This window comes from Denticeps clupeoides, chromosome 4 (genome assembly GCF_900700375.1).
Source record: "Denticeps clupeoides chromosome 4, fDenClu1.1, whole genome shotgun sequence".
Lineage (NCBI taxonomy): Eukaryota > Metazoa > Chordata > Actinopteri > Clupeiformes > Denticipitidae > Denticeps > Denticeps clupeoides.
This window is the reverse complement of record NC_041710.1, coordinates 29,999,340-30,022,265: the sequence shown is the minus strand read 5'-3', so window position 1 is coordinate 30,022,265 and position 22,926 is coordinate 29,999,340. Positions and strand designations below refer to the sequence as shown.

At 43.0% G+C, this 22,926-nt stretch overlaps 2 protein-coding genes across 4 annotated transcripts; both read right to left on the bottom strand.

Moving 5' to 3' along the window:
* Positions 1-1,698: 1,698 nt before the first annotated feature.
* LOC114787705 (zinc finger protein 500-like) lies at positions 1,699-13,337 on the bottom strand. 3 transcript variants are annotated; one of them, XM_028975516.1, is made up of 6 exons: positions 13,012-13,337; positions 8,154-8,326; positions 4,576-4,672; positions 4,313-4,443; positions 2,509-2,569; positions 1,699-2,472 (listed from the first exon to the last, which is right to left on the bottom strand). In XM_028975516.1, exons 1-6 carry the CDS (start codon positions 13,292-13,294, stop codon positions 1,724-1,726), a joined length of 1,494 nt encoding a protein of 497 aa, XP_028831349.1. In that variant the 5' UTR covers positions 13,295-13,337; the 3' UTR covers positions 1,699-1,723. The 3 variants fall into 3 exon arrangements, with proteins under 3 accessions (XP_028831349.1, XP_028831350.1, XP_028831348.1); XM_028975517.1 differs by having other exon boundaries at positions 1,699-2,454; XM_028975515.1 differs by having other exon boundaries at positions 1,699-2,569.
* A 5,105-nt stretch (positions 13,338-18,442) lies between these two features.
* On the bottom strand, positions 18,443-20,718 carry LOC114787708 (zinc finger protein 358). The gene is made up of 3 exons (XM_028975520.1): positions 20,359-20,718; positions 19,609-19,781; positions 18,443-19,280 (listed from the first exon to the last, which is right to left on the bottom strand). Exons 1-3 carry the CDS (start codon positions 20,657-20,659, stop codon positions 18,534-18,536), a joined length of 1,221 nt encoding a protein of 406 aa, XP_028831353.1. The 5' UTR covers positions 20,660-20,718; the 3' UTR covers positions 18,443-18,533.
* Between the last annotated feature and the right edge of the window lie 2,208 nt (positions 20,719-22,926).

The window sequence follows — 22,926 nt, the reverse complement described above, 5'->3', positions numbered from 1 at the left end:
CACGCTCTAGAGTCGCAATATGTTGACTTACATTGTCATTGTCATTTAGTTGTTTTCAATGAGTTCTTTTAACTGTTCCTTTTATAAAGTATTGTAGAACATACATAAAAACTGTATAAGGTAAACATTTTACAGGCAGTATCAAATACAATGCTCAAAAATAAGATATCCCAGATCTGAATGAATGAAATATTCCTAATAATTACTTTGTTCTTTACATAGTTGAATCTGCTGATTATCGACGGAAATCAAATGAATCAACCCATGGAGGATAGTGTGTGTGCTGTCTGTTCCTCTGTATCATCACCTCACTGAGATCAAGCGCTTCTATCTGTGGATCCCACTGGAAACCAAGCTGGCCTCCTAACTGGACAAGAACATGAAGACACTGGTTTTTGTGATTCCTGTCAACATGCACCTCCACAGTCACCGGACCTGAACCCAATCCAGATGGTTTGGGGTGAGCTGGACCGCAGACTGAAGGCAAAGGGGCCAACAAGTGCTAAACACCTCTGGGAACTCCTTCAAGACTGTTGGAGAACCATTTCAGGTGACGACCTCTTGAAGCTCATCGAGAGAATGCCAAGAGTGTGTAAAGCAGTAATCAGAGCAAAGAAACTAGAATATAAAACATGTTTTCAGTCATTTCACCTTTTTTTGTTAAGTACATAATTCCACATGTGTTCATTCATAGTTTTGATGCCTTCAGTGAGAATCTACCAACGTAAATGGTCATGAAGATAAAGAAAACACATTGAATGAGAAGGTGTGTCCAAACCTTTGGCCTGTACTGTATATAAAAGCGTTATTGTATACTCAGGACTGTGTGTACGGGGGTTAAGATAATGAGCCTGGTTGATCTACTATGCTGATTTATTACCCACCCAACAATCCCAGAGTGTGAATTGGTGGTGTTTTACTTGTGTTTTGTGCAATTTCTATTTTGACTAATTGTTGGTTTTTACATGTACTCTGAAGTTTGTCACTATTTGCTGTGTCTGTATTGGGGAGGGCGGCATTAAATCGGCAGTACTGATGATGTGTTTTATTCTGATATGCAGCCAACATTCATTTTTAACTGGTTGATCTAAATAGCAAATAAAGTGTAACTGTACTAATTTGTACTTTGTGTCTCACGGTCATGACACACACATTTTCACTTCACTGCAATCCAGGCATAGGGAACCTCAATCACTACACAAACATACCACCAGTAAAAGTTGTAGCAGAAATTCTGCTGAAAGTGTTAATGGGAGAGCCACCATGATGCCATACACAGATGTCTACACTAAAAGAAAGTGATTGTCATTGTGAACACAGTACAGCACAAGGTGCACACAACGAAATGTGTCCTCTGCTTTTAACCGTCACCCTTACTGAGCAGTGAGCAGCCATGACAGGTGGCCGGGGAGCAGTGTGTGGGGACGGTGCTTTGCTCAGTGGCACCTCAGTAGGACCTTGGCGGCTCCGGATTGGAACCGGCAACCTTCTGATTACGGGTCCTCTTCCTTAACTACTAGGCCACTTCAGAAAATTACATGAATAGCTTTTAGTATACATTAGAATGTTCAGGGTGACTAGACACAATATTCACATTTTTGTGTTAAAAAATAAACCATAACCACTAACAGGTCTTTGAGTTTTTATTTCCCAAATACAAAAGAAATATAGAAAGCTATATATAAAGAGATTCCTACTAATCTCCACTCCAGTTTCACAGGGTCTAGTGTGTCAGTCTGTGCTTTTTAAGGTTTTTGTAGATCCTGAAGCTCTTTGGGCAGAGGGAGCAGGCAAAGGGCCGCTCCCCCGTGTGGAAGCGCAAGTGAACATTGAGGTTGTCCTTCAACCGGAAGCTCTTGCCGCAGTGGGGGCAGCAGTGCGGCCGCTCCCCGGTGTGGATCCGCAGGTGGTGACGGAGGCTCTTGCGAAGGGAGAAGCTCTTGTGGCACATGGTGCAGGCGTAGGGCTTCTCCCCTGTGTGGAAGCGTTTGTGCCTCCGGAGGAACTTCCTTAACTCAAACCTTTTGCCGCAGACCTTGCAGAGGAGGGGCTGGCCCCGAGAGAGGACCTCCTGGAGACGCCAGACGCCATTCCCGCACGCGGTGAAGCAGCAGAGTCGGCGGCCATTGTGGAAGCCCTGATGCTGCCGCAGGTCTTTTGGGGTGGGGGATCCTTTACAGGGGCAGATGCCAGACATCTTGCGCTTCGCTCTTGGCTTCAGCAGCAGGTTGACCAGATGCACAGAGCAGGGCCGCAGAAGCTTCCGGTCCGGGTCACTGCGACTGTTGAGCTGGGCGGTCGTCACAGTCAACTCCACGCAGAGGCTGCCGTCCGTCCCTGTTAAACCGGGCTGATGTGGTTCGTGACTGATAACAGGCTCACCCGGAGCAGCTTCCGCACCCGGAGCAGCTTCCGCACCCGGAGCAGCTTCCGCACCCGGAGCAGCTTCCGCACCCGGAGCAGCTTCCGCACCCGGAGCAGCTTCCGCACCCGGAGCAGCTTCCGCACCCGGATCGACTGTGGGCTCGGTGCTGGGAGCTTGGTTGGTCCCTTCCATTTCATCTTCAGCCTGAATGTAAAATATTGATGCCTGTTATACACACGTCAAGGCTTCAGAGGTGCGCAATGTCAGATCCATTGTAAATTAAAACATTAACTGCACAATTTCCTTAAAAGTATTGAAAGGTATATCTGCATTCTTTTAAAATATGCATTTGGGTAAAAAATATAGAGGAACAGGTGGCTTCTGCAACCTACAGAACTTTAAAAAAAAAATAAATAAATAAAGCACATTTCATTGAATACACATTTCACACCCTGGACCAGAAACCACACAAAAGACTGGGTTATATTATTCTATCAATCATATGTCAATATGCTCTGCTAACTGAGTGATGAAGTAGCATTGATGAGAAGTCAGTGTGTCTGCAGCATGAACCGTAACTTTCTTGTTGTAACTTTCTCTTCTGATACAACAGCTTGTGCATTGTCTGTGAGCAAAATACACAATCCTTTCACCATGGAGTTCTTCCATCTTGTACAAGATAAAAGCTTCAGGACGATTCTCTACGTGATGCACAAGACTTTTTAAATTACTTTAACTAGTGTTCATAACTATGAACAAGCATGACATGTATGTAGTACTTGCCGTGCCTTACTACTGGGTACTTCAATAGAAAGTTATGACAAAAGCCATACAAGCATGTGATGCACGGGACACAGAAAAAAAACAATTCTGAGATCTCTACAAGCATTCAGTCAAAACTACTGCACCAGTGTATAATGGGTGTCAAAACTGTGCAACACTTCAATAAAATAATGTTTATGCATTACCAATACATGCAGCTAAAATGACCGATTTCAACCAGTCATCCTGTCCCTGCAGCTGCAAAACACTCCACAGCATCATGCCCCCACTGTATTGGACAGGTGATGAGCAGCGCCTGGATTTCTCCACACATACCACTTAGAATTAAGGCCAAAAAGTTCTCTCTGGTCTGATATGACCAAGATATTCTCATTTCTCACCATCTTGGAGTCCTTTGGGTGTTTGTTTTTTTATTAGCAAACTCCATAAAGGCTTATGTATTTTGCACTGACGAGAGGCTTCTATTGGGCCACTACCATAAAGCCTCGACTGGTGGAGGGCTGCAGTGATGGTTTACATTCTACAACTGCATCAGTGATATTTGGTTTCTTCTTTATCTCTCTCACCAAGGCTCTTCTCCCCTGATAACTCAGTTTGGCTGGTCAGCCAGCTCTACGGATTTTTTTTATTTTTTATTTTTATGTAACCTTGGCCAGATCCAAAGGGTCTGAATACTTAGGACCATGTGATTTTTCAGTTTTTCTTTGTTAATATATCGGCAAAAATGTCAGTATGTGGTACATCCCTACAGTGAAGCATGGTTGTGGCAGCATCATGCTGTGGGGATGGTTCTCAGACTAGTCAGGATAGAGGGAAAGATGACTGCAGCAATGTACAGAGACACCCTGCATGAAAATCAGCTCCAGAGCGCTCTTGAAAACAAACTGAAGCGACGTTCATCTTTCAGCTGACCCTAATCTCACAGCCAGGATATCCAAGGAGTGGCTTCAGGACAACTCTCTGAATGTCCTTGAGTGGCGTAGCCAGAGCCCAAACTTGAGATCTCTGGAGAGATCTTAAAATGTCTGTGCACCAATGCTTCTCAACAAACCTGATGGAGCTTGAGAGGTGCTGCAAAGAGGAATGGGCCAAATCGGGCCAATGATTGGTGCACCAAGCATGTAGCAAACAGCGCACACAACAAATTGTGTTCACTACACTGACCATATCTTTTGTGAGTGGAAGCTCGGGCAGAGTCTCTGCTGGAGGGGAGTGTAAGATGGGCCAGGGCTTCTCTTCCTGTTTCCACTGTGAAGAGGCTCCAGCCTCCACTTTAACGATGGCCCACCCACAGCCTGTGGGGGCGGGGAGACATGGAGCCTGAACACATTCTTTCAACAGTAAAAAACAAGGGAAATCAGCACACTACACACACTCTTTTCCTATTAAACCGTGCTGCTGTGGTTCGTGATTGATAACAGGCTCACCCGGAGCAGCTTCCGCACCCGGAGCAGCTTCCGCACCCGGATCGACTGTGGGCTCGGTGCTGGGAGCTTCGTTGGTCCCTTCCATTTCATCTTCAGCCTGAATGTAAAATATTGATGCCTGTTATACACACGTCAAAGCTTCAGAGGTGCGCAATGTCAGATCCATTGTACATTATTACCACACAAGGTGCAATCAAAAAATTAACTGCTCTGTTTTCTTTTGCAGTTATTTGCATTTTTAAAAAGTAAACTATATGTACAGGAACAGGTAACTTCTGCAACCCACAGAACATTATTCAAAATCCAACCAAATAAAAATACATTTCATTATATCTTACAATTGTTTTAAATATTAATGCAATATTTCAGATATTGCATTAATAAATTATACACTGCTCAAATAATAAAGGTAACACAAAAACAAGACATCCTAGGTCTGAATGAAGGAAATATTCTTTGTTCTGTACAATGTGCTGACAACAAAATCACACATATAGAAATTATCAATGGAAAACAAATTGATCAACCCATCAAGGTCTGGTTTTGGAGTCACACAGAAAATTAAAGTGGAAAACCACAATACATGCTGATCCAACTTTGATGTAATGTCCTCAAAACAAGTAAAAATGAGGCTCAGTAGTGTGGCCACCACATGTCTGTATGACTTCCCTACAAAACCTGGGACTCATGAGGTGGCGGATGGTCTCCTAAGGAATCTCCTCCCCGACATGGACTAAAGCATCCACCAACTCCTGGACAGTCTGTGGAGCAATGTGCTGTTGGTGGATGGATCGAGACATGATGTCCCATATGTGCTCAATTGGATTCAGGTCTTGGGAACGGGCGGGCCAGTCCATAGAAACAATGCCTTTGTCTTTCAGTAACTGCTGACACTCCAGCCACATGACGTCTTGCTCAAGCATATGGTGTCACAGAGGGTTTGAGGATCTCACATCAGTACCTAATGGCAGTCAGACTGCCACTGTGTTGTTTAAGTGTCCCGCCCCTTTTATTTTATTTTTTTTTAGCAGTGTCAAGTTCACATCCTGGACCAGTAACCACACAGAAGAAGCCTGTCATGGCTGCCCACTGCTCACTCAGGGTGATAGGTTAAATGCAGAGGACAAATTTCACTGTGTGCACCGTGTGCTGTGCATCACATGTGACAATCACTTCACTTAAAAAAAATTAGTTGTCACATGTGACACCCAGCACACACACTGAATTGTGTCCTCTGCATTTAACCCATTAAAGCCACCAGGGGAGAAGTGCATGGGCACTGAACTTTGCTCAGTGGCACCTCAGTGGTTCAGGATTTGAACTGGCAACATACCTATTATGGGTCTGCTTCCTTACATGCTAGGCCAACCACTGCCCCTTAGACCAAACACAGAGGGGTTGTCCTTATATTATTCCACCATGTGACAAATTCCTTTTGTAACTGCTCTGCTTAGGATGATCATTGTTTTGTGTAAGCAGGGTATCTGCAGGTTTAAGGAAGCCAAATGTAAGACTTTGTAAGACCACTTTTATCAATTTTAAGACACTGCATCGGGTCGTTAACTACATTTGTCCAAGACACTGTGCGAGCCAGATACTCTTATAAAATACAATATTGTGTATATATTATTGTTTAATATATACATTCCCTTCCAAATATCTAGTTTTTTTGCCTTTATCAATGTTTACATACTCAAGTTAACTGTACTGCAGCAAGCCACTAGAGGGCGACAGTAATATTTTCAGTTTCTTGTCTGTGAGTCATTTCTACATGCTGGTCTTAGCAATCTTGTAAGTGCACAATGCGCCATTACTGATAGATTGACCCATGTTTCATTTTATTTTTATGACACATGCCTAGTTTTATCAGTACAACACATAGTGTTGTTGATTCAGTAATATCAGAGCTTTTAATATAAGGAGGAATTCCCCTCTCAGCGACTGCTGAGTTCTTGTATCTCATTGGTTAAAACAGAAGAACATGTGTCTCACCATGTATAGTATTGTGTAACTTTCTCTGCTGATAAATGCTCATGCGTAATTAGTCACAATCCTTTCACAATGGGGCTCTTCCATCTCAAACAAGATTAAAAGCTTCATACTATTATTATTATTATTATCATTACAATAAGTACGATTATAGACAATTATTTTCTAATATCTCTTTTGTGATGTTCCTGTAAGGAAAAAAAACCCCAAATAATTATTTTGAAACAAAGTAGTGCTGCACGATTAATCTAATCGAAATGGCGATGTCAGTCTGTGCGATTACATGAACGCGATTTAAATTATTAGTACATGGATTGGATCGGCAACATATCCGATCCATTCCCTCAAAGTTTGCGAGCTGACTGAAGTCTCACTTCAGTCGGAGGTGACATGTTTGGTCACATGACTTTTGATTTGGAGACATATGGTTAGACGGTGCATGACGCGCTGCATCGTACGTCAACGTCACCGCCATATTGCAATAGGCTCTGCTGTGACGTGAAGCATATACATGTGTATGGAGAGAAGTGTATAAAAATGCCTCACTCTTGTGCTGCTTGGGGCTGTACAAAGCGCTGTACGCTCCAAACCAGATCCCGGGGGATTACATTTCATAGGTAAGGCTGGACAATTGTTTTGAATATATTTGGCCATTATAAAAGTCTTAACCTTAGCTAAGCTAGGCTAAGCTAGCGAAGCTATGCATTCCTGTGTTCAAGTCAGCCTCCAAACAACGTTTTGGCTAAACGTAGGCATTAACTATTTAGACTGTTCTTAGCTGTTTAGTTAACTTTTTTCAAACTTTGAAGGTTTCCTAAAGAAATTCACCTCAGTTTATAAATCTTAACCTTAGCTAAGCTAGCAAAGCTATGCATCCCTGTGTTCAAGTCAGCCTCCAAACAACGTTTTGGTTAAATGTAAGAACTATAATATGGGATTTTATAATGGCCAAATATAATCAAAACAGTTGTTTAGCCTTACCAGGATTTGTCGTTCGACAGTAATGTAAAAGAGTTTTTTGTGATTTATTTAATTTTGTAGAATATTGTATTTTGAAAGCACTGGGCATTTCAGGTTGTTATAAGTAGTTTGTATGTTTCACTTTGAAATTAAACATTTCACTATTAGTATGCGACTTTTCATTGATATACAAGCAAGTGTCCTTTATCATATCGCAATATTGATCTCAATAATCACAATATGTCTTTTTTCCCCCCAAATTGTGCAGCCCTAAAACAAAGGGTGAATTTTTTTTTTTTGTCATTGAGATACACTTGCACACAACAAAACGTGTTCTCTTCATTTAACACATCACCCTTAGTGAGCAGTGAGCAGCCATGAAAGGCGCCTGGGGAGAAGTGTATGGGGAGAGTACCTTGTTCAAGTGGATCTCAGTGACACCTTGGAGGTTCGGGATTTCAACCCGCAACTCTTCAGTTACAAAAAACACTTTCAGGCCCTTCACAATAATTAAGGTTGTGGACAAAAAAAAACAAAAAAAAGACTGTGGTTCTGACTGAATTTCTTGTGGATGAGGTGAACATGAGTAGAACACGAACCCAGCAGAAGTAAAAAATCACCACACTGACCTGATCTTTGGGAAGGGTGAGTGAAAGCTCAGGCAGTGTCCCCACTGGAGGGGTGTGTGAGGTGAGCCAGGGCTTCTCCTCCTGGTCCCACTGTGAAGAGGTCCCGCCCTCCACTTTGATGAGGCTCCGCCCAGAGCATGTAGGGGCTGGGAGACATGGAGCCTGAATACATTCTTTTAACAATAAGAAACGAGACAAGTCAGCACACTACACACACTCATTCACATTATGAGACAAAAAAAATCTTTATATAGCGGTGATCTCAGAGTCCACTCTAAATTCTTAACTATTAGAAATAGTACCATTGACCTGTCTAGGCCAAAAAAATTCTAAACTCCTGGTAAGATGATAAATGTTGTGTTGTAGATGTCTGGACACTCAGACTCGTGCAGCGTAAAACTCCTACCCGGAGGGTACGCTGTACTCAGATCAGGCCGCCACAATCACTACCTGCACTTCTTTTTTTAACGAGAATTTTTATGCTGTTGCCAGAAAATAAATTTGTATGCTGCCGCCAATATAATCCATTATGTTCTACAGTGCACCGATGTAGAATCGTCCATGTCTGGATAGCAACACATCAATTATACGATTAATTTCAACACCCCTACTAAATACGCTGTGTATCACATGTGACAATCACTTCACTTTACGTGGCGACGTGAACTGTGAGCAGCACAGTGTGGTCTAGTGGAGGAGTAGGGATGGGTGCGGAAACCTGGTACTTAAATCAGTCCTGGTGCCTAATTACAAATCAGCCAAGTGTCGTTAAGATCTGACGCTGTCGGTACTGGAGATGTTAAAAGAATAGTGTCAAATAAAGATTACCTAGCATTAGGGCCACAACTAATGATTATTTTAATAATCAATTAATATGTCGATTATTTTTTTGATTAAATCGCAGAATCGGATTTAAAAAAAAGAAAAAAAAAAACAAAACAAGAAAAGCATTCATTTCCAACCCTTTATTCAAAAACAGAACCAAAATCTTTAGAAAGTGCACAAAAATGTTGCTCTTTGAGCTGTTATAATAATAATAATAAAATAAAATAAAAATGGACTAACACAAAAAACATACACATGTATGCTTTACATCTGCCAAATATAGACTTTTATTTAAATAAAGTGCCACCTGAGCTGCCAGAACGATAAATAATTTATGAAAAAAAATAAAGGACAATACAAATCAGAAAATTTAACAGGATTTGTTTGAATGTCAGAACTTGTTCTCTACACTACACTGCAGATGCACAAACTCTCACACTGGCACACACACACACACACACACATTTCTAACTTCGTAGTTTTGTCCTGATTTCAGTCCAAATCTCTAAAAAAATCTTAAATCAAGATACATTTACTAGACACATGAAAAAGCATAATAAATGATGTCTTGTTTTCTGATAAAACATCTCAAAATTCAGTGATTGTTTAAAACAAGCAAAATGATCTGCCAAAGGGGTAGGAAATAATCTCAAACAGAAGTTTTAAGCATCACTTAATTTTCTCATGCCATATATTGTCATGCCATATTGTCTAGAAATCTTGATTTAAGATTTTTTAGATATTTGGACTGGAAACGAGACTAAACTACTAGGTAAGAAAAGATTTTTTTTGCAGTGTAGCTATACATGACAACACATTGAAATATGAATGGTCCAAAAAAGGCTAGTGAATAAAAACATGTCTTTAGTCTTTTAATGCAAAGAAACTATAGCACCCCTGCTTTACTACTGTTATTAATGTGCTAACGCTAACTTGTCATGCCTGTCAAGCTGGATGACGGGTAAACATTTACATTTACAGCATTTATCAGACGCCCTTATCCAGAGCGACTTACAATCAGTAGTTACAGGGACAGTCCCCCTGGAGCAACTTAGGGTTAAGTGTCTTGCTCAGGGACACAATTGGCGAGTCGTCCACGCGGAGACGCAGAGAACAGTCCGAACGCTGTTTCATCCCCCCTCCACACCTGTAGGTGGCGCTGTACGTCCCTGTCTAGTTCTCCTCCGCAGCGAGTTAAACACCAGCACCAGGGACATTACGTTCCTCACTTCAAAACGGAACAAAAGTAGGATTCTGTAGCGACTTCCCCTGCTGCTGAACTCCCTTCTTCCTCCTCAAACACTCCAACATGTTTGCGTTTCAGGTGCTGGATCATTGCCGTGGTGCTCCCGTGCCGTGCCATGTCGCTTTTGCATATTTTCGCGCAGATTTCTCTGCCTCCGCCATGTATCTGTCCTCTACCTCCGCTCGTTTTTTTTTTTTTATTTTTGCTCCGCGCTGTCTGTCTATGAGGCGCCAAACTCTGCTAGCATCTGTACGTGAGAGAGACCGAGTGTGTTCACTCCGCTCCGCGCTCAAATAAAGTTTTTTTTTTAATAATCAAACGTCTTCGCGTCGCACAACATAACGAATCGATTAGGAAATTCGTTGCCAACTCTTTTAGTAATCGATTTTTATCGATTCAATCGATTCGTTGTTGCAGCCCTACCGAGCATATTTTACCTAGTGTAATTTGCGATAATATTCGTTATTCGCACTCTCACCCACCAAATGTTGTCTGTTCCGCAGTACACAGAGCTCGCGTGCTTATGAAGTGCCGACGGAGGAGAAAGCCAAATGATCCAAAGTACGGTTACACTTCACCCGTGTCATCGGTCCCAATCTGTTGATGTTTCTCTAGAAGAAGGGTTAAAAGCTGCTAGTTCCTTTGCAGCCTACCTGCATGTTCCAACCATGTTCCTTTAAATCATTGTAAATTATTTTGTTTATTTGTTTAACAATCATTGGTTTTGTTTGTTATAGATAATTGCTCAAACATTAAATAATAAAGTGTTATTTCGGTTCTCAATCTTTTTTTTTTTTTTTTTTAATTACAAAACACAACAAAAAGTACCAATAAGAGTACCAAATTGATAAGTGGTATCAATAGAAGTATACCGTTAAAACCTTACCGATGCCCATCCCTATGAAGGAGGCACTGACTGATAAATCCCCAATTCAAATAGGCCAATTGGAAAGCAAATGTGCTTTTTTTATTCGCCCATCCCAGCCCCCCCGCGGTCACGCTTCGGTCCAAAACATTCCTTCTGAAAAAGATTTCGTGACTGTAAGCTGAACTATCACCCCTACATGCGCAATGCAGGTATTGCAGCTTACGGTGGAGCATTTCAGGTAGAGCGGACTATTCGAGTAAGACGCTCACTTCAGCGCCATCAGCAACGTGAGTCTGTACACAGTAGAATATTTAAAAATGTCAGAACACTATATACTACACAAATAAATGAATGAATAAACAAGTAAACATACATGTATTTTAGTGATTTTGAACAAAACTAAAAGAAAGCACTCCTGGCTTCTCATGCTGCAGAAGAGCGCTGTAATTGGGCTAAAACCACATCAGACTTGACAAATATGGCTTTCTTTGAATGCGGTACACTCAGTTTCACCTCCTCAGCATTTTTGCATCGGTCACGCAATAATGAGAACAAATCAAATTTACAAGCAGCAGCTCATACAGAAAGGACAGGTTTTAAAGCTGGTCCCTAGCAGACCCGACTAAAATTATTAAAAGCCTGAACCCGAAACAAAATACTTCCAGACAGTTCTCTGGCTTTTTACATTTTCCAGCAAGCTTGAAAACGGTTTTCGTTATTTTAAAATGTTGTCGTCCACACGTAGACGCAGAGAACGCCGCGAATGCGTCCTTAATTAAGGTGGCGCTGTAACTCCCTGTGTTCACGCCTAGTTCTCCACTGCGAGGTGTTAAACAGCCAGAACACGTCTCCAGCCTCGGCTTTTCATTAGAGAGGATTTCTTGTAGTTGCTTTACAAGGTTCTGCAGCCACTGAAGCACGATCATGAACGTGTTATGATGCGTTCAGGGTGATAAGTCAGGTTGGAATAAAGCCGCTGTCAGTCTTTGATTTTTGTGCTGGGCCCCACAGCAACCTCACGGTGAGCGCGGCACATGCCACGTTCGGCCTTTACTTTTTATAGCTGAGCTGGGTCGAGTTGAGTCGGTGCGACGTGAACCCGAGGACTGAGCGTCCCCCGGTGAGTTATGTGACACATTTGTACGTCAGCACTTTCACAAAAAAATGCTGCTCTGCTTTCCACACAGAGACACAGAACAGAGAAATCCACTTAGGACCCCGTTTCAGAAAATCCATGTAGACGCCAAGGCCAGATCGGACAGAAATGTAACCGTTTCAGACAAAAACGTTTCCGTGTGGACGGGGCCTTAGTGTGTCATGTAAACGTTGGGTCCTCCAGGTAGCCGGGGGAGGGGCTGCCCGCAGCCAAGCCTGTTTAAAATTGCTACAGTCTGCCGGTGTTCTGTCGAGTTGAGCCACTTCATCGAGTTAGGCCTCCATAGCGTGAAAAGACCCCCTGACCCAAACCGTACGTAAAGCAAGTTAAATCAGCGAGTTCAGGTGTTGTAAACCATGTGAAACTGCACATGCGCAGAAAGGTTCGGGAGGAGGTCTCGATGGGTAGCCTGATTCGAAAGTACACCGGCGAATTCCGCGAAACTGGGATTTAAGTATCGATACCAGTGCTAGTTGGACTGCCTGCTGCAGTTACTGAGCGTGCAGTAGATTTCAACGACTTTTGCCGTGACTTATTTATATCGTATTCCAAAACTTTTCAAGGCATGGAAAATTCTATTTACAAATTGCATGACTCTTCCAGGTTTTCAATAACAGTAGGAACCCCGAACACTTTAAACAAATGCAACCGATCAGCCGACCCTGCGTGACGCCTGCAGCCTGCACACAACAGCGCTGCACGCTTGGAAGCTGCATTTTTGCACAGCAGCCACACAGCACGGTGGAGTAAAAGTGTCGCGTACCGCGTTCCTCCTGCCCGCTGACGTGCTCGTCCACTTGCACGCCGACGCTGCAGAAGTGTTTCTCCCCCGGACGTCGGAGCGCGTTTTCCAGGTCCGCGGTGAGGTCGTGCAGGAGAACCGAGCTCTCGTTGCGCTTTGTCTCAGCTTGATCCTTGTAGCAACCTTCGAAAAGTTTGGTTATTTCCACCACCGCCACTTTCATCAAGGCATCCATTACGGAAGCGACCTGGACTTGGAAATCTGAAACCGGCCGAGACATCTTGATTCGCGTGTGATTTTCCATTCTATTCCAATTAATTGGAGTTTCCTGTTAAATTTCTTCTTCCGCTTCTTCCTCTGTAGCTTTTATGGCACGTGGAAAACTACCGCCACCACCTGGTAAGGAGTATCGACCTTACGTCTGACGTCTACCTAATTAAAAATAACATTCAGATATATATAAAAACTATGAATGAACACATGTGGAGTTATGTACTTAACAAAAAGTGGAGACCTGGCCTCCACAGTCACCGGAGCTGGACTGCAGAGTGAAGGCAAAGGGGCCAACAAGTGCTTTCACCTTTTTTTGTTAAGTACGTAACTCCACATGTGTTCATTCATAGTTTTGATGCCTTCAGTGAGAATCTACCAACGTAAATGGTCATGAAAATAAAGAAAACACATTGAATGAGAAGGTGTGTCCAAACTTTTGGACTATTTAATAACTTAATACTACTAGTAATAAGCAAATATAAAATTTAAATCCTCCAAATTCCTAATCGCTTTGGTTATGGCCACATTGCTAACAGGGAAGTAAAATGAAATTGGGCGTGGTTTTACATGAGTAAATTATATCTGAGACCAGAAGAAAATTAGATCTTGTTTAACTCATTCATGCCTGCGTTCAAAATGATGTCCACTCACAGAAAGCAAAGTTGCTTGGAATGAAACCCCAGTTGTATGATTATGGGTGTGGCCCTCCAACATATTGCATGGCCCCACCCACTTGCAGGAGCCCTCCTTATATAACAGCTTATTTCAAAACATATAGACTCTAGAGAATCTGACCACAGGACCTTACACTGACTGCGACAGAATACCAAAATTCTCCGGAATGACCCCGGAATATGTCCTAACAGTGAATAAATGCTTGGTTCCTGCATTTTCCTTGTAGTCTAGCTAGTTTGTTTCAAAATGTCTAGGGAATCTGTTAACAGGAGCTTATTCTTACAGTGTACCAGAATACTGATTTTTGTTTATTTATTATAAATGTATGTAATTATTAAATATTTCACCTTGCCACGTGGATCCTGGACTACACTAAATGTCCACATTACTTGAGGAACAGGGGGAACTACTCTGGTGCAGATTTTTCCTACAGCTCCACCAACTGCTTCTTGCAAAAGAAAGACTCTACCGTTCCACTGGACCTGTTAATAAATGTATTACATTCATATAAGTCATAACTTACACCAAATGAAAGATGCAAAGGAATAATAATTTATTTTTTATATTTAGGAAACCATTTCCTTTCACAAATTCAGGCATTTTAATAATCTGATCTCTTTAGTTATTTAAGGAAACCAACAAATTCTTAAAAGAAATTCTTCACTATAGCAAAGCCTCAGCTTATGTGACACCCAGCACAGCTGCTGCATGCTTGACACTGTAAAAAGACTGTGGTGAGAGAACAGAGTGTACAAAAACTCTCTCTCTACCAACAAAAGCACTGTATTCAAACCACTCCAACTTGATGTTACCTGGCAGAGAGAGGCGTGGCACAATAGAGGTTAAAAAATGAACAGTTTCTAATTTATTAACACCGGTACATTTTTATTGCTGTTACATGTGAATATTGTATGTAAAAAGGTACCAATGGAAAGAAAGAGTAAAGGGAGAGAAAGAGAGAGAAAAGCTAGGAGAAAAATGGGAGAAGAGAAAAGTCTCGGAAGCCGGAAGGCTTCCGATGGAAAAACCCCTGAGCAAGAAAGCCCAGTCCCTTTCCCACATGTGAACAAATCTTTTATACACCTGGCCTACAGGAAGTTGTTACAGACCAATCAGAACCTGTTGTTTCTGACGTCACGCCCCCGGTGCCTCCCGTCTGGGGAAGACAAAGACACCTCCCGACGGCCGACACCGCTCACTCACTTATGAACCAGAAGACCCAGGTTTAAATCCCACTTACTACCATTGTGTCCCTGAGCAGGACACCTAACCCTGAGTGTCTCCAGGGGGGGACTGTCCCTGTAACTACTGACTGTAAGTCACTCTGGATAAGGACGTCTGATAAATGGCGTAAATATAATAAAGAATAATTCCATTCCTTTGTGAAAAGTAAACCAAAAAGTTTACAATTGTGACAAACAAAAAATGTGTTATTATATAGCAATCGAACATATGAAAGTGCGTTAATGCTGCAGGTCTCAAAATCCTAAATGTACTTTTAGGTCATATTCAAGGACTAATTTTTTAAAAATGCTATAGTAAAGTAAAGTTCCTGTTCTCAGATTCTCTAGCCATTTTGAAATAAACAATCTGGACAATAAGGAAAATGGGAAGAAACAAGCATTTATTCACTGTTAGAGCATGTTCTCGTGGTCATAATAAGAAAAATGCCACTGTAAAATTGTCTACTGGGGCTCTGTGGCTCCAATGTTCACCTGATCCTAATTTATTCACTTGGTTGCCCTTTGACCCCTTCGTGCCTCCCTCAGGACCCCCACATTACCAGCTAGATGGCTTCATCTTGGATGACCCCGGAGGGCCATGGGCAGCACTTCACAACGAATGACTGCCTCTATTAAGGGGCATGGGGCATCACAGCGCACATTGCACAATGCGACCCAAGCCCTCTTTAGCCAGCAATGCGACATTCGGGGTCCAGAGGGTCCTGTCCTGCCTTTACCCAGTTTGCACACTGTTCCAAGATCATGGCTCCAGCCTGGAGATGCTCAGCTTTCACAGGGAGCAGGTTCCGACAGGGCAGCATCTATGAGTGGGCTGGTGGGCTCGTCGGGACTCCCGCGGTCGTTGTCAGGGCTGTCCTCCCATCGGCTCCTCCCTTTCGTGACTTGGCACAGCAGGAGCATCGACTCAGGGCGGGGGTACTCTAACACCCCCACACCGGCCCCTGAGTTCACCTGATCCTATTTTATCCACCTTCGGAACATGTGTGCAGGCAACACCCATATGGAATCACATTTGTGCCAAAACAAAACTTATATAAGATGTTGAAATGTAAAATAAGATGTGGGAATTTTGCCATCGAATTACAATTGTGTGATGTAGCAAACAAGTTCAATTATGCTTTATTTCATTTCATTTTAATTACTTCAAAATTAAGAATGCATCTGCTTGATACATGTGCTAATCTGGGGAAATATTACACTTTTATGTTTCAAAGACTCCCCCCTTCCAAGAGCAGAAATCAAAAGGATTTGAAAGAAAACTAGAAGAATTTTAGCTTCGTTATTCACGTTGTCTAATTTAAGGTGGTGGACAGATTTTTTTTGTTTATTCACAGTCCTGTTTATTCACAGTCCTGTTTATTCATATTTCAATGGGCTTTTCATCAATTAAGTAATCAGTTCTGGTTCACTAGGACTCAAACCACGAATTCAATCATTTTATTCACTCTGTTTTAGTTTTTCCTTGCATAAATCAGACTATAATAAAGTCACAAGTTAGTCTAAAGAGGAAGGTCTTAAGCTGCCATTTGAAAATACTGAGCGACTGACATTTAATACAAGATTAAATGTCAGTTAAACATGCAGAGATTTTGGAGGCGGGAGGTATATCTGTGTGAGGAAAAGAGAAGATGAGTTGTGTGTTGTCGGCATAGCAGTGGTAGGATAATTGGTAGTGGTAGGAAATTACCTCACCATGTGATTTTGTGTAGAGGGAGAAAAGGAGAGGACCAAGTACTGACCCCTGAGGGATGCCAGTAGAGTCCTTGTGAAACAGATGTGGATCCTTTCCAAGTCACTTGGTAAGACCGCTCATCAGGGTCTGAAACAAATTGCAATGCAGAGCCCCAAATTCCAGGTCTCCAAAGGATACACAGGAGAGTCTTGTGGTTAACACTATCAAATGCTGCAGAGAGGTCAAGGAGGATAAGAACAGATGAGAATTTTGCTGATCTGGCCAAATGTAGCTTCTGTGATTCTAATTGGAGACTCAATGCTAAGTCTCTTCAGGATAGACAGGAGAATCTTGTGGTAAATTGTGATGGAAATGTATTATTAAGTTCTTTGGATAGTTTAAGTAGATGTGCACATCTGAGAAGCACATGTTCTTGTTTCCTGGACATTCTGTCTTTGACAGTTTTGATCATGGAATGATACTGGCTGATTACTTGAGCTTTGAGCTGAGCTGCAGCGGGCTGGAAGTAGTTGGACCTCCTATGGATCAAGTTGAGAATTGGAAATCTCTAGTTTCCACAAAATTATTCTTGTGGTTTTGTTCAGTAATGCAAAAAATGCAAGGCCCATAAAATAGTAAGTGTGTCCGAACTTTTGACTGGCAGTGTGTGTGACATTATCGAACATTGCTCATGCACTGCATCTATTTTAGCATCACTGTTTTTTATCGCCTGTTTATTGTGGATGATGAAATTTGTCTAAACACAACACACAATCAACACTGAACAAACCGTTTATTACTTTGACAGCTTAGAAATAGTTCAAAAAGTAAAAAAAAAAAAAAAGCTCAACAATATAAAAGTACAAAAAAATTGAAGTCCATTCAGACATTAAGAACGATCAAGAACAATGTATTCTAAATGCTGTCATGACATATCAACTGTTGTAAAAATATATGTTACAAAAGATTCTGAGGTCTTTTTTCAAGAAAATAGTAGTTCTGTTATGGTGCTTTATACGCACTGTGCTGAGATCAGAGGTGCAACTAACAATTCTCAATGTACAGAAGACTTCCACCTTGTGACCAAATGCAACCCATCTTTGATATTGAGAGTACGTTTGAGTGATTCATACACATTTTCACGTCACTGCAACCTCAGGCCTCATGTAGGGAATATAATAATAACTATATCAACGTACCACCACCACCACCACCACCAATTCAAATATCACAGCAGAGTCAAAAACCAGCACAGTGTTTGCTACCAGCAAAGCTGAAATGATCATTATAAAACAATGCTTTAGTATCAGAACATCTGCTAAAAGTGTTAATGGGAGAGCCACCGTGATGCCTTTTTATACCTTTATTTCCAGCTCTGGTTGAGGTATATTAGTGTTTAAAACATTTTTTTGTTACTTAACCTTCCCCAGATTTCTACACTATTAGTAATCTTCATAATAAAAATGGCATCAAACACTTTTAGGAAGGTACACTATGGAAAGCATGGATTATAAAATTACAGGTGACAGACAAATATTAAAAGAAATCACTATAACGGTGTTTTCTTTTAGTTTTTATTCCCCAAATACAAAAAAAAAAATACAGAAAGCTATATATAAAGAGATGCCTACTAATCTCCACTCCAGTTTCCCAGGGTCTAGTGTGTCAGTCTGTGCTTCTCAAGGTTTTTGTAGATCCTGAAGCTCTTTGGGCAGAGGGAGCAGGCAGAGGGAGCAGGCAAAGGGCCGCTCCCCCGTGTGGAAGCGCAAGTGAGCTTTGAGGTTGTCCTTCAACCGGAAGCTCTTGCCGCAGTGGGGGCAGCAGTGCGGCCGCTCCCCGGTGTGGAAGCGCAGGTGTCGGCGGAGGCTCTTGCGAAGGGAGAAGCTCTTGTGGCACATGGTGCAGGCGTAGGGCTGCTCCCCTGAGTGGAAGCGTTCGTGTCTCCGCAGGAACTTCCTGCGCTTGAACCTTTTGCCGCAGACCTTGCAGAGGAGGGGCTGGCCCCGAGAGAGGACCCCCTGGAGACGCCAGACGCCATTCCCGCACGCGGTGAAGCAGCAGAGTCGGCGGCCATTGTGGAAGCCCTGATGCTGCCGCAGGTCTTTTGGGGTGGGGGATCCTTTACAGGGGCAGATGCCAGACATCTTGCGCTTTGCTCTTGGCTTCAGCAGCAGGTTGACCAGATGCACAGAGCAGGGCCGCAGAAGCTTCCGGTCCGGGTCACTGCGACTGTTGAGCTGGGCGGTCGTCACAGTCGGATCCACGCAGAGGCTGCCGTCCATCCCTGTTAAACCGGGCTGATGTGGTTCGTGACTGATAACAGGCTCACCCGGAGCAGCTTCCGCACCCGGAGCAGCTTCCGCACCCGGATCGACTGTGGGCTCGGTGCTGGGAGCTTGGTTGGTCCCTTCCATTTCATCTTCAGCCTGAATGTAAAATATTGATGCCTGTTATACACACGTCAAGGCTTCAGAGGTGCGCAATGTCAGATCCATTGTACATTATTACCACACAAGGTGCCATCAAAACATCAACTGCACAAGAAAAGAGCAGTTAAGAGAAATTAAAGGTTTATTTGCATTTTTTAAATAATATGCATTTGAGTAAACAAGTCCCAGGTTTAAACCCACTTACTACCATTGTGTCCCTGAGTGTCTCCAGAGGGACAGCCCCAGTAACTACTGATTGTAAATCGCTCTGGATAAGGGCGTCTGGTAAATGCCATAAATTAAAGTCAGAAATCACCACACTGACCTGATCTTTGGGAAGCGTGAGGGGAATCTCAGGCAAAGTCTCCGCTGGAGGGGTGTGTGAAGAGGGCAAGGACGTCTCCTCCTGGTCACACTCTGGTGAGGCTCCGCCCTGCTCTATGATGAGGCCCCGCCCAGAGCCCGCGGGGGCGGGGAGACATGGAGCCTGAACACATTCTTTCAACAGCAAGAAACAAGGCAAATCAGCACACTACACACACACTCATTCACGAGCCAAGCAAACTTGATCACCACGAGGGTCTGTTTCCGGCCAGATGCAGTTACGGAGTGGGCAGTAACATGCTAAATAATGACCAGATGCAGTTACTGAGTGGGCAGTAACATGCTAAATAATGACCGGCGGACATTTACAGCTGCTCGCACGCACGGTTAGTTACAGTAACCACCAATATCCAGTCCTACTTACTAGTTACAGTGTCATAGAGCAAGACGGACTGTCCAGGGGGACTGTCCTTGTAACTACTGATTAGAAGTCGCTCTGGATAAGGGGCGTCTGATAAACTGTTCATTCTTAAGAACACAATTCACGTGCACAGAACAGTTTCTGAAGTGCACAACATTACAGGCGAATTTCTTATCTAAATGCTCTCACATCAGCATGACTGCAAAAAAATGCAACCGATCAGCCGACCCTGCGTGACGCCTGCAGCCTGCACACAACAGCGCTGCACGCTTGGAAGCTGCATTATTGCACAGCAGCCACACAGCACGGTGGAGTAAAAGTGTCGCGTACCGCGTTCCTCCTGCCCGCTGACGTGCTCGTCCACTTGCACGCCGACGCTGCAGAAGTGTTTCTCCCCCGGACGTCGGAGCGCGTTTTCCAGGTCCGCGGTGAGGTCGTGCAGGAGAACCGAGCTCTCGTTGCGCTTTGCAGCAGCTTGATCCTTGTAGCTGCTCGAAGCAAAGTAGCAACCTTCGAAAAGTTTGGTTATTTCCACCACCGCCACTTTCATCAAGGCATCCATTACGGAAGCGACCTGGACTTGGAAATCTGAAACCGGCCGAGACATCTTGATTCGCGCGTGATTTTCCATTTAATTCCAATTAATTGTATAATCAACACTCCGAAAAGCGCCTTCCTGTTCGTTTTGGTTATGGCCACATGGCTACCAACGAAGCAAAGGGAAAGGGGCGTGACCAACATCCAAAGACTGCCATATCCGCCTTTATTGCGAGACAGACGACTCTACATTCACTCCTACTGTGGGAAACATTATTAGATTGGAAAGTTTATTGTACTACTAGCGCAGGTTAAGAAGACGTTCCTAATTAAATAAGACGTTGTGTGGTTTCGCATTTTACAAATAAACATCGCTTAATTTATTTCGTTATCTTTTTTACCTACATGTGGGCAAATCACTGAGTAATGTCAAGAACCGCAAAATTTGTCTTTAACTCGTTCAAATTACGTTCAATTAGTTCGACACGTTCACCGGTCCTTCAGTGATCTCGATCAAATGCGAATGGACGTGGTCATCATCTAATCCATAGAAAGAAAGTGAATGGACGCTCTTGTTCTGCATGACGTTCTTTGGCTCCCTTACGCGCCAAAAAGCGTCCCTGTGTTACGTCACATCACCAACTGCAGCAGAAAAAATGGAAATAAAGCAGAGCGCGCATCGAATTACAAATGTGTGATGTTACAAGCCTGTAATGTGCAAAATGTAAAGTTAACTTCATTGAAATTAATCACTTTGAAATTGTGAATATATCTATGCCACACTCATCATAAAAACAGAACCATCTTCATTTCTGATAAATTTGTTCCTCCCTGTAAAAAGTGTGGGCACTTTTTAACTGTATGGTGCATGTTGTCAATGTATTATGGGTTTATGTCAGGTTATGTCTGTTTTCTTCACATCACTTATACTGACTACACATCCCCCCTTTGCTGTCATTAGCGTAGCTTTCTGAAATAAACACAACACACCGTAGGTTACCAGTTTCGTTTACTTATTTACTTATTGTTCACCATCCTAGCGAACAGTGAGGTACCCACTGCTTCAGCTTCATTATCCGTCCATAGTTCCACACAATTACGCATACACACCGTTCAAATTTTCACTGTGGTTTTCCATGGGTTTCCCTGGGAGAACATGCCAGCTTGGGATGTTGGGAAAATGGTGTTTGCTGTAAGTGTTTGTCTCTTGTTTTTATTTTGTTAATGTATATGTGTTTTTTTGTATTATTTGAGTCATGTCCTTTATGTCTTATGAAATGGTAAATTATGAATATGTACGGAGATATGTTGATATACAGAGATCTAGAGTTGACCTGATTATGACCCCCTGCTTTTCCCCCTGCCATCTTGAGCTAATTTTTCAGGCGCCCTTATCCAGAGCGACTTACAATCAGTAGTTACGGGGACAGTCCCCCCTGGAGATACTGAGGGTTATGTGTCTTGCTCAGGGACACAATGGTAGTAAGTGGGATTTGAACCTGGGTCTTCTGGTTCATAGGCGAGTGTGTTACCCTCTAGGTTACCCCTTAAGGGGACAGCGTAGCAGGCCGGGGGCCTTTGTGTGGGTCAAGGTCAGGTTGGTGGTTCCTGCCTCACACTCCCAGATCCTACATCCCCCTCAAAGGAATCTCACATGAAGTGATTAGATTTTCACACAAAATCAGCAAGAAAAAAATAAGAAAGGGAGAAAGAAACTCAGCCAAGCTACTGTTACTAGTGTCTCTAGTCAAACATGGCCAATGCCTGTCGCCCTTGCTGGTGGGTCTAGATGTGAAATTATAATTCCGATGGGCAAGTAATTGCTGAGAACAGACTGACCCCCACAACATATACTGATGATGTGTACAGTGCATACAGAAATTATTCACAGCGCATCACTTTTCCCACATTTTGTTACATTGCAGCCTTATTCCAAAATTGATTACATTCATTTTCCCCTAAGAATTCTACACACAACACACTTTTGGAGTACAGGGGCCACTCCTGAAGACTTTCTATGACTCTGTAGTGGCATCAGCCATCTTTTACGGTGTGGTCTGCTGGGGCAACAGCATCTCTTCTGGGGACAGGAAGAGGCTGAACAGGGGCAGCTCTGTTCTAGGGTGCCCTGTGGACCCAGTGGAGGTGGTGGGTGACAGGAGAATGGTGATAGAAAGCTATCATCCCTGTTGGACAACATCTCCCACCTTATGCAGGAAACTCCTTCAGCATTGAGCAGCTCCTTCAGTGGCAGGCTACTGCACCCACGATGTGGGAAGGAGAGGTTCAGAAGGTCTTTTCTGCCAGACTCTATAAAACCTCAGAGTTGACCACACACACACACACACAGACAAACACACA